Source organism: Trichechus manatus, unplaced genomic scaffold (genome assembly GCF_000243295.1).
Source record: "Trichechus manatus latirostris isolate Lorelei unplaced genomic scaffold, TriManLat1.0 scaffold00011, whole genome shotgun sequence".
NCBI lineage: Eukaryota > Metazoa > Chordata > Mammalia > Sirenia > Trichechidae > Trichechus > Trichechus manatus.
Genome location: NW_004443947.1, coordinates 25,256,048 through 25,268,131, shown reverse-complemented (window position 1 = coordinate 25,268,131; position 12,084 = coordinate 25,256,048). Strand labels below are relative to the sequence as shown.

The following is a 12,084-nucleotide window of genomic DNA, read 5'->3' as shown; positions in this document are numbered from 1 at the left end:
GCAAAGGAGTTTATAGTCTAGTTTGGGAAAATAGCACTATATTAGAAATAGTTTTGCTGCTCGGGACACAAACTTCAAAATAACAGGAGCTTAGAAATTAGAAGTTATTTTTCTTTATGCTAAAAAAAGGCTATCCAGGGCTGGCATGGAGGGTCCATGGTCATGAGGGCCCCAGGGTGTTTCAATCTTGTGCTCTCTTGCCCTCAATATGCAATTTCTACCTCATGCTGCAAGATACCTGTTCCAGCTCCAACTCCAACCATCACATCCACAATCTAGTCAGCAGGAAGGAAGGAAAAGGGTGCAAAGGCTCCCATTAAGGACATTTCCTGGATGTTGTACTCACCACTTCCACTATTTCCCATTGGCCAGAATATAATCCATGACTACACAAGCTATAAGGGAGGCTGGGAAATATAGTCTTTATTCTGGCTAGCTAGATAACAGGTTCAACTACCCAGGAAGAAGGGGAGAACAAATGTTTGGGGGAAATAGCAATACCTGTATCAGAAAAAAAACACCAACAAAAAAATAGACACATATGTCCTAAAATCTTAGAACAAGGTTAGGGGCATCATTTATAGTACTCTCCTCCCCAACTCCTTCCAAAGTGTTTTGATTATGTGGGGGCATCCAATATATGAAACAAAATTAGGCTCTCGTTTAGTAATTTACATTTTAAAAATAAAATTTAGAGAGTTGCACTCCTATACGGAAGTAATGACTCTTTTGTTTTATTATTTATCACTGTCTAGTACGTGCCATCTCTGCTTACACTACGATTTCTTGGTTCTTTACTTCCTGCTGGAAGTAGGGTTCACATACTATATTTCAACTTACATGCTAACCATAAGGCAAGATACATGACTAGTGTGATGGATTGAATAGTGTCCTTCAAAAATGTGTGTCAACTTAGGTAGGCCTAATTGGCTCCAGAGCCCATGTTCCTACCCCTTGTTCTAGGCCTCAACTGTTGGATAGGTTAAGCCAGGAACTGTAAAGATTACACTCTAGTCCTTAATATCATTTTGAGTCTAAGGTTCTTCAAATATCGTTTCCAAACCTTACAGCAAAGGGTGTAATTTTTTTTTTCACATATGCCTCTTTTGTGAATTTTGAAAGGATGTGGTTATAGCCTTTGACATCAGAAGGAAGCTCTGCAATGCTGACTGAACCTTGATAGAAAGATAACGTTGGAGGCAAGTTGCCTTTGAACAACTCTCTGAAGATCAACGGCCTCCCCATCACATTCCTTGCCCAGAAGCTCTTTCCTCTGGTTGTGCTAAGGGGTGATGCCCAAGGCACATCACTTTTCAAGAATTAGATCATGAACAACTTTATCCTCCTGGAAGAACAACTCATCAAGAAATCCCAACAAAAGAGAAGAACTTCTCCCTCAAACTTTAAAGTCCGTTTCTTTGTTTTAACCAAAACCAGTCTGGCATACTTTGAGGACCGCCATGGGGTATGTGAGCACTTCATTTTGTCTTTCTTTGAATAGTATTTTATATTTGGACTGGGATGATTTGTGAAGATATACATGGAATAAAATAGAAAACAGGGAACACAGACATGATGATTATAACAACCTATAAAGTTCATTAAGAGTAATCAGAAGAGAATGTGGAAAGATGTCAAGAGGTGAGATGGTTTTACTAGGTGATTTCAGTTCCAAAAACCATAGAGCTGTAAGTTTAATAGTCATCAGCTTATTTTCCTGCAAGGTTAAGTTTAATTTTAAAATTATAATAATATTATACGTAGCAAATGTTTTCGTTGGATAGAACTTGAACTTCATTTGAAATATGCTATGTGTTATGGGGACATTTATGAATAAAATATTAGCATCTGATAGAACCTGAGAGATGATGTAGCCCAGATTCCTTATTTTACAGTGGAGGAAACTGGTACCTGGGATAGTTATGTGATGGGTCCAGAGGCTCAGAGCCCTTGAGTAATTTGCCCATGGTTTCACAGCTAGTTAGGTGGTGGAGCCAGAATTAAAACTGTGGTAGGTAGTATCAACATTTTTATTAATTCAACTCATTTGTCTCAACGGTCATCATTCACCTGATATCTTGGAATAATATTCCCTGAGCATTTAATAGTCTGAAATTTTGCCCCAAATTTGCAAGGCACGACGGTAAACCCCTTAAGCCCTTGGAAAACTTCCCAGGAGTCTAGTATCAAGCAAAAAGGGACCTGTAGTGCAGACCAGCGGTTCTTATCCATAAGATAACAGCTGCTTAGCTAAGTCAATCTTTTTGTATATCTACATATACTCTCATATTCCGAAACATCAATAATTACAAGAGCAACGTGAATAATCGTAACAATGTAGTTTGGTAGAAAAAGCCCTGGATGAGGGATCAGGAGACCAAATTCTAATTCTCACTAGGAGATTGAGCCTGTTCAAAAGTCTCCACTTTCCTGGCCTCAGGTTTTTTCTTTATAAAATGAAAGAACTGGAAATAACGACCTACAAGTTCCCTTCCTTCTTTAAAAATTCTTTGGTTCAATGAAGAGGCACTTGTTTAACACTTTTCAGTCATTTATCAATACATGTTTGATTTCTTACTGTATCGTTGTATTATTTTTCCATTATTAGGGAGGTAGGAAAGGGGTTGTCACCTTTATTTTACTGAAGGAGAAATAACATTAGGTGCTTTAATGGTCAGGTGTAGCCAAAACTGCTCCATTTCCTTGTTGGGATCTGACTTAGTAGGTACAGGCAGAAGTGTGGGGTCTTTTGAGAGCCAGGATTTGAAGCATTCAGTGAAACGAAGTCCTGAATAAGGCCAGGCAGTTATATGGAGCCTATGGGTGACTGACCTTTAAGTAATAGGTGAGGATAATGCTGCCTATTTTTTAGAGGGGGATAAGATTTGCTCATCTCCTTTTCACAAAACTAGAAGCCATTCGGCTTCAACCAGTCAGTCAGAAAACAGATGATAATTACTGATTATGTATAAGGCCCCTTTGATAGGTGCTCAATAAATATTTGTTAACTAAATTAACAGAGGGCCAGTAGCCAAGTTTTGAACTTAGGTGATTCAACACACAGAGCTGATAAACCACATGGCGTAGGTCAATTTTTTTTTTTTTGTGAGTGGGACATTCAAGGTTCTTGCTCCATTTTGAAAGAGTTGAAAGAACTGCCTTTAAATATTCTCTTTCAAAGTCCACTTTAAAATTTTCACCAGTTTTTTTTCCTAACTCAACATATCATCATCTCATTTAGTTAGTACTGATCCTGATAATAATTCCTGAACAGCATGGCTGTTTTTGAACTGTTTTGTTGTGAATTCAGTGCAGTATTATTTGTAAAAAAATTGCAAACCAAATGGTCTTGATTCAGAATTTTGTTGGTTATAATTTTTCTTTAGCCAGTATTGTGAAATCATTCCACTTCATTTGATCATTATGAAAAATTCCAACATAATTCATTCATTCTGGGTGTGGGCGAACCCTGGGCTAAAATATCTAGTTTCCATGTGAGATATAGAAAATATATGAAAAAACAAATCAAGTGTTTTGTTTTCTAATGCCTACCATTTATATTCATAAATATTTAAAAAGCATTTCTTCGAATAGTATAGAAATTTATTGGTTAGAAATTTGTCCAATGTCACTGAGAAAGTTAAGATAAATGAGTTATTATGATTCATGTCCTAATTATCTCCCATAGTTTAGGGTCATTGATTTGCACACAGAGAAGTGCACTGCACAGCCCCGATAAATAGCAATGCCATCATATTTATGAAAAGAACATTTTTATTTTTAGATTAAAGCCTCAGTCTTCTCATTTGTAAAATGGGTGTGATGATAGTACCCACTTCATAACAAAATGGTAAAGTTGAACAGAGAATGTATTTAGGCTAAACTATTTGAAATTACCATTTCGTAGATTAAAAAAAAGGTTAGATATAGGCAATTTCATATAGCTCAACTTAATACATAAAGTACAACCAATCCTTGTTATTTGCGGTAATTCCGTTTTATGAAATCACTGTGAATTAGTGACCAGCTATAACTCATGCCTGACCAAAGCTTGTCAGACACACATGGTTTCTCCACAAGGCACATCGCAGACTTCTTGAGCTTAGGAATGCTAGATAGCACGTTAGCACTGCACTTGGGGGCCATTTTAAACAGTGAAATCACCAACAAAAAGTACAAACATGGAGAAAACACAGCATTAATTATACTTCAATAAGGACACTTGTTTGCAGTATGAGAGTGGAAACCAGAAGGCAGCACATCACTTTGTTCAACTTCAGCTGAGACTGCATGTGATAGGCAACTCAAATTTTTTACCTCTCGGTGCATGTCCGCGAAAGTACTGCAACTATTGATTTTGGAGTTACAAATAAGTTTTAGCAAATAGACGAACTTGCAAATATGGAATACAAAAATAATGAAGATTGACTGTACTTAGCATAGGTCCTGTCACTTAGTAAGAATGAGCCATTATTTGTACCATCTCTGAAGGAGCTAGTAGTAGGCTGGCATAACGTATTCATTTTCAGATGAAGGGAAAGATTAAAGAATCCTTTAAAGTCAAGCTAAAATCAGTGTCCTGGATTCCTTCTATTCTGCGGCTAAATATAAGATTAGGGGGAGAGACATGCACACATCACGAGCCATGTGAACCTAGCCTCTTGGGGTCTCAGCTTCTTTTTCTCTTTTTTCATTTGAAATTGTGTTCCTTGTAGTTCTGACAGTCAGTGATTTTATACTACACGAAAAATAACCCTTCTACATACTCAAGAACAAATTCCGTAAATTCTGCAAATTAAATATTTTTATTCTAATTTTTAATACCTGTGTCTATTGTCAATATAACACTGATTGAATGAACTTCTTATTTTAATGTGGATTTAGTTCTGGTGTAAGATGCCTGTTTCCCCTGTTGAGCTGTGCAAGTGTTTTCAGAGAGGCCAGGAAGCCCTTTCACCATGCTGGAGCAGTGGGCAGAAATCATCTCTAGAAGAGCCAAAAAGAAACAGAGTGGGCAGGTGGCAGCTTGCAGGCAGGTGTGACTTCAGATGCTCACCTGTGCTAGCCAGTTTCTTTGCAAAGTGGTCTCTGGTGGCTGCAATTCTTTAACAGAAGACAGTGAGAGGTAAGGGCCCGGTGGTGTTCTACTCTGACACCCATGGGGTCGCCATGAGTCGGAGTCGGCTTAATGACAACTGTTTTTAAGACCATTATTATTCACAATTTTGCCCAGTTCCTCCTTGATCTTCTGAAGTACCTTGGGAGAAATGGAAAGGTTTCCCTAGTTTAATGACTCTGCACTGTAGGGTTCTGGTTTGCTCTATGCTCGCCTTGGAGTGGGAGCCATTACCTTTTACATGAGAGGGGATGAACAGTCAGGCTCTCCATTCCAGTCAGTGTCCTGAGGAGGATCATCACTGCTCATGGACTCTTTCCTTTTGCCTGCAGTCTGATCTAGCAGCAGAACTACCGCTTGTAGCATGCCTCCTTCCAAAATCAAAGCTGACAGATGTGAAAATGTTCCCTTTCCTTGCTTTGTTTTTGTTGTTGTGTGCCACCGAGTCGATTCCAACTCATAGCGACCCTATAGGACAGAGTAGAACTGCCTCATTGGGTTTCCTAGGCTGTAATCTTTACGGGAATAGATCTCCAGGTCTTTTCTCCCTCAGAGCCACTGGTGGGTTCAAACTCCCAACCTTTTGGTTAGCAGCCGAGCGCTTGCTTAACCATTACACCCAGGGCTCCTTTCCTTGCTTTAGGAAACATTATTGGATAGTGGTCGAAAACATAGCTTCTAGTGTCAGACAGATCTGGGTCAAAGACATGCACCACCACTCTAGGGCTGCGTGACTTAATGTTGTACTACCTCTATAAAGCTATTTATGTTTTAAAAGCTGAGTAAACATTCTTTCCTGATGTTATTTCACTTTAATGAGATGGAGGTTACCATAATTCTAATAATAATAATAGCTAACATTTACTGAAAACTTACTATGTGTCAGGCACTGTGTTAAATGTGAATCATTTCATTTAATCCTTACAAAAACCAGTTGCCATCAAGTTGATTCTGACTGATGGTGACCATGTGTGTCAGAGTAGAACTATGCTCCATAGTGTTATCGATGGCTATTTTTTCAGAAGTGGATCGCCAGGCCCTTCTTCCACAGCACCTCTGGGTGGACATGAATCTTCAATTTTTTAGTTAGCAGCCAAACATGTTAATGGTTTGCACCACCTAGAGACTCTAATCCTTACAACCACCCTGGAAGTCAGGAACTATTATCACCCAAATTTACAGAGAAGGAAACTGAAGCAAAGACAGTTTAAGTAACTTGCCTGAGGTCCCATATGTCTCCAGAGCCTACAGCCTCTCTGATAAATGGTGCTTATTATTTTTAGCAGTTGTTACTCACAGGTAATCAGGTATTCCACAGGCTTATGGCAGAATGTGCGATGCTCTATTGCTCTGAAGTCTTCGATGTAGAGGGCAGTCTTGAAAATCAGTACCCCTATACCACAGGGGTCTTCCCCGTGAGAGATGTCATGAGCTCCATCACTTCCACATATGTTCCAGAGCAACTCTTTGCTTTTTATTCACCTCAGGGAGCCCCAATATGTATCCAAAAAGAAATGAGAGCCTTGGCAGGCTTTGCCTCCTAAAGTTCCTCTAGAATGTGTCCACTTCTGTTCATTTCCTACAGTCACCTCCCTAGTGGAAGCTGCCAGCATCTCTTACCTGGGACTGCTACAGCCTCCTAACCGCGGCCCTGCATCCTCTATCCCTGCCTCCACTCCATTCTCCACACGGCAGCCAGAGTGAGCTTTTCAACTGAGGGAAAGCTGACATGTCCCTTAACGACTGTCCCCATTGCACCGAGGATGGACACCAGAATCAACTGCATGGTCTCTTTTGTCTCAGCTGGTGCCCCTCTTTCTCCCATCTTTCTGGACTCCAACCACACCAGATTTTCTTCAACCTTAAGGCATCATTTTAAATGTCACTTGCTTTGGGAAGCTTTCCTTGATTTCTATAGACTAATCTCCTCCTGCTATGCTGTGCCATACAACATGTACCCTTTCTTCTAGCACCTGACGAAGTTGTAATTACCCATTCATTAATGTGATTATTTTATTAATGTCACACACACCACATTAGACTGTATAAGTTTCATAAGGGCAGGCACCCATGTAGGCAGCCAATTTGCTGAAGATGGTATCAGCAGTGTCTAGGACAGTGCCTGGCACATACTATTCACTCAATAATCATTTGTGGAAGGGAGCATGGAGGTAGGGAGGAAGAAGAAAGCACGAATGTGAGGCATATATCCAGTTGGAAAGGTTAGAGTTACACAAGTGAACCATTAACCAAACAAAGTTCAATGCCAAATGAGTAGAGAACAAAGGACTTCAAAAAAAGAGAGAGATTCCTTGATGTCCCCCAAACTCATTGACATCGAGTATATAGGACAGAGTAGAACTGCCCCATAGGTATCCAAGGCTGTAATCTTTACTGAAACAGATCGACACATCTTTCTCTTGCTAAGTGGCTAGTGGTTTTGAACCACCAACATTTTGGTTAGCAGCCAAGTGCTTAACCATTGCAGTAGCAGTTCATGGCCTAGCCTTGAAGGAGGAAGATGGAGATTCAGACAGTTGGAATTTTAAGAGTCTGGTCAGAGAGGCACATGCAGGAACCAGCAGGCAGGCCAGCCCCCCAGGCTCCAACTCCTTTTAAGAGGACAAAGCAGCTCTGTTCTCTTTTCTCCCTCCACCCTGTCTTAGCCTTTCTTCCTTCCTTCTCTCTTATAGCTAACTGCTTTGCAGATAATTTTCTTAGAGCTTGCTGAGGCTACCTGAGCGTTTTTGCTGGAGATTTTTATCAGCATGTTCTCTCTCCACCTCATTCCTACATGATTCAAGGAGCCTTCTAGCCTTCTAGGTCATTCTCAACTATCACCTACAAAACCCTTCATCCAGTGGTCATTTCATACCACACTCTCCGTTATCCATGATACTTCTAGCACTTCTGCTTTCTTTCTTCCCTCTAAGCTCTTTCTCTTTTCCAGGCACTTTCCTCTTTTAAAGCTCATGCTCCCACTAGGGCCGGGAATAGGGTGAGGCATACACTTAAGGGGGGACTCACTCTCAGGGTCATGCAAAGGCAGGGTCTTTGCATTAGCTATCTACTTCAGCCTGCAACATTCTTACCCCAGATATTCTTAGGGTCATTTCTTTCTGGTCTCCAGCTTCTTCAAATATTTTCCCAGTATCCTGTTTCACTTTTTTTTTTAAATATGTATGTCACATAGATACGTCATTACTTCAGTATCTGCACTTACTTGTTGAGTTTATTAATGTGCCTCCTTGTTTATTTTCTGTCTTGACTATCCTGCTCATCACTGTATCTCCAACATCTAGAAGAGTGCTGGGTATATAGATGGTTATTAAATATCTGGTGAGTGAACGAAGGTCACATAACTCAAAGTGAATTCAGAAAAGCAGATGGGCCCTGTCTAACCACGTAAAGAAAAGTGAGAATCAAAGAAAAGTACTATGCAATTAAGTCACTCAAGGCCCCAAACGTACAATTTGGATGTCTGCCTTAATGGAGTTTCATCAGTAATTGATTTTCTGCCTGTGTGTAGTGATGTTGATGTTTTATGGAGATAGCTTTTGCATGGAGGATTTTTGTTTTGGAGGTGAATACTCCTCCATAAAAATTAGATTTGATTGCTGCAGCTGAGGGACTGGTGCATACATTAATCAATTTCTGCAGTAAAAACAGGCCACGGAGAAATACTATCAATATGTGACCTTAGTTTCTGGCTCAGTAGGCAAGGTTTTACTGAAAAACACAAGCATCCAGTTTCTTGAACTATGAGGTTCACGTAAAATAAGACAACCTTATATCAAATCACACCACCCATCTGTCAGTTTGTTGTACTGTGGTGGCTTGCATGTTGCTATGATGCTGGAAGCTATGCCACTGATATTTCAAATACCAGCAGGCTCACCTATGGTGGACAAGTTTCAGTGGAGCTTCCAGACTAAGAAACACTAGGAAGAAAGGCCTGGTGATCTACTTCTGAAAATTAGCTAATGAAAACCCTATGGATCACAGAATATTGTCTGAGACTTTGACTCCCTTACTTTGGGTGCATAATCGAGAAGGACCGATTGCTGGAGAAGGACATGTTTGTTAAAGTGGAGAGCCAGTGAAGATGAGGGAAACCCTCAATGAAATGGATTGACGCAGTAACTGCAACAATGAACTGAAGCATGTCAATGATCATGAAGACGGAGCAGGACTGGGCAACGTTTTGTTCTGTTGCATTTGGGGTCACCATGAGACAGAGCCTACTCAATGGCAACTAACAACAGCATCAACATATCAAATCCAGAAACTAAGTCCACAGAAAACCATTTTAAAGCTCTCCTAAAATTTTCATGGGCTAAATATTAAATCCTTATCCACAATTTCCTTAACCAACTAACAATAATTTTTTCCATTCATCAGTGAGTTGATAGGCCTACTTAAAAAAAAAAAAAACAAAAACCTCCCGGATATGATTTTCATCCAGATTATCAGTTTGGGTTTGCCTTTATGACACTCGAGGGTCTCAGTAAAAGAGATCCAGAAGAGGAAACGAAGCTTCGAAATGGTTTCCCATGAATATACAATTTCCCTTCTAAATCAAACGTTTGGCGCATTCCTTGAAATTCAGTAAAAGTTTTATTGGTATTTTATTAGAATCAGAACTTGATCCAAGGTCTTATGTTGCCATATAACTCCCAGTAACCTGAAGTCATTTATAAGGCAGCTTCCCAATTTTTTGTATTTTCCTTTTTTAATTTTTTTAAAAAATCACAGAAATGATACATGCCTGTTCTGAAAAATTCAAACATAGGTTTTTTTTTTTTTTTTCTAAAACTGCATGTATTGTGCCAAGACTTTTTTGTTTCACCTAACATTGTATCAAGGAAATGTTTCTATTTTGGTATACTTAGATTTATTCATTTGTTCAACAAACATTTCTTAAGCATTTACTATGTGCCAGACACATACAATGGTTAATAAGAGAAACAAGGTTTCTGCCCTCATAAGATACCATTCTAGTAGAAGGGACTGACAAAGAGATAACAAGCAAGTATATAAATACATAGGGTAGATGCAGCCTGCAGTAGCTGGCTGGGTTGGGAGGAGGGGGGGGGGTCAGAGAAGGAATTTATATCTAGGCAGAGGCTCCCAAGGATGAGAAAGACCCAGTCAAGGGAAGAAACATGGAAGAGCATTCCAGGCAGAGGAAGAAAGCACAAACACAAAGAACCTAGGTAGGAAAATGCTTGGTCCACGTGAGGAACAGAGGCTCAAACATAGAGTTCAAGAGTGGAGGTTCAAGAAGAGGGGAAAGAAGCCAAGATATGTGGTCTCCTGTGGAGTTTGACTTTTTATCCCAACTATAATGAAAAATCAAGGCACCCTGGTGGCGCAGTGGTTAAGTGCTCTGCTGCTAACCAAAAGGTCGGCAGTTCAAACCCGTGAGCCACTCCACAGGACAAAGCTGTGGCAATCTGCTTAACTAAGATTTACAGCCTTGGAAACCCTATGGGGCAGTTCTACTCTGTCCTGTAGGGTCACTATGTGTTGGAATCAACTTGAAGGCAATGGGGTATAAGGAAAAGCTACTGAAGGGTTGAAGCAGGGAGTGATCCTATCAATTTTACGTTTGGAAGGATTGTGCTGACAGATTTGGGGATAGCAGATTATACAAGGCGCAAGAGTAGAAGAAGCTAAGAAGTCAGGCAGAGGCTACTGCAGTGGTCCAGAATTAATTAATTCTTCTGATCTTTTGTGTTGTATGGTACTCTATAAGTTGTACTTCAGTTATTTTACTTTTTAAATTTCTTATAGTATCCCTCGTCTAGAGGGTGCTGTGTCCAGGATCCTACTCCATGTTTTACTGGAAAAGCACCTAGCGTATAACTTGGCTCAGGACCAACACTAAGCTCAGGCAGCCTTTAGCAGCAAAGACCGAAAACAAAATAGAATTAAGTTAAATCAACTTTGATTAATTTCAACAGACAGAATGATAAACCTTCATATCCCCATATTGTTGTTGAAAAAACTAACAAAACAACTATACCCAAAATGTTCTCCATAACTCTTTTGTCTAAAGGCCTTGTTATACATGCCTCTGTGGACGCTGACGTTTTCTTTCATGTGGACATAACTTTCATGTAGTTATAATCCTAATGTATAAGACAATTCTGGAACATGGTGGAGTAGTCAGACGCTTCCGGTGGACCCTCTTACAACAAAGACCCAAGAAAACAAGTGATTCGATTAAATGTGGCAACCTGGGAGCCCTTAGCATCAAAGGCAGAGTTGAGGAACGGGACTGAGTGGCAGGGGGAGGGAGAGAGAGTTCGGAAGCAGCGAGGAGTTGCCAGACCAGACCCACGAGATCCTGAGCCCTTCAGGCCTGATCAGCTCGGGGGTGAGCAGTGAGGCAGGCAAGCAGCCGCGCTCAGGAGACACATTTTCTGCACCAGGAGATACCCAGCACCAGAGAATATACTTGGCCACCCAGAACCAATGAGAAGCAGCCCTCATCGGGGAAAGATAAGTAATTGCACACAGCTTACCACGAGGCACCCCCGTTAGGGAAAAACCTCTCTCCCATTTACCTCCCCGCTCCCTGCTCTGCACTGGATACCAGACCAGCTTCAGCAATTGCCCAGTCCCCTAGGCCGGAAGTAGGATCTGTCGAACGCCCGGAGCCATCCTCCCTGCCTTGGAGAGTGAACAAATTAACAAAAGGGAAAAAATAAACTGCTGGCTCCCCTAAGCCAGGAACCCAGGGTAGGCACAGCTCCTTTGCCTAAGCGCAGGCATATGGGATCCACAGACTTTGAGCACCTTTCCCCCTGCATAGACTTGTGTGGGCCCATCTCAACACCATAGGCCCTCATTACCGCAGTGCAACAGGGTATACACCGGAACTCTAACTTCAACTGTTTCAGCCGTGAAGTGGCAGGTTCTTGACATTTGACACTGCTCTGCCCATTAAGCAGGGTCTTCAC

The 12,084-nt window shown here is 40.8% G+C and overlaps 1 protein-coding gene across 2 annotated transcripts in view; it reads left to right on the top strand.

The window, feature by feature from the left end:
- Positions 1–1,157: 1,157 nt before the first annotated feature.
- Positions 1,158–12,084, top strand: part of ITK (IL2 inducible T cell kinase) — an 82,290-nt gene continuing 71,363 nt past the window's right edge. The window contains exon 1 of one of the 2 annotated variants that reach the window (XM_023726566.1): positions 1,158–1,465. In XM_023726566.1, coding sequence (XP_023582334.1) covers positions 1,328–1,465 — 138 coding nt within the window. In that variant the 5' untranslated portion in view covers positions 1,158–1,327. The remainder of the gene's footprint in view (positions 1,466–12,084) is intronic. The other variant, XM_004371265.1, reaches the window with a different exon arrangement.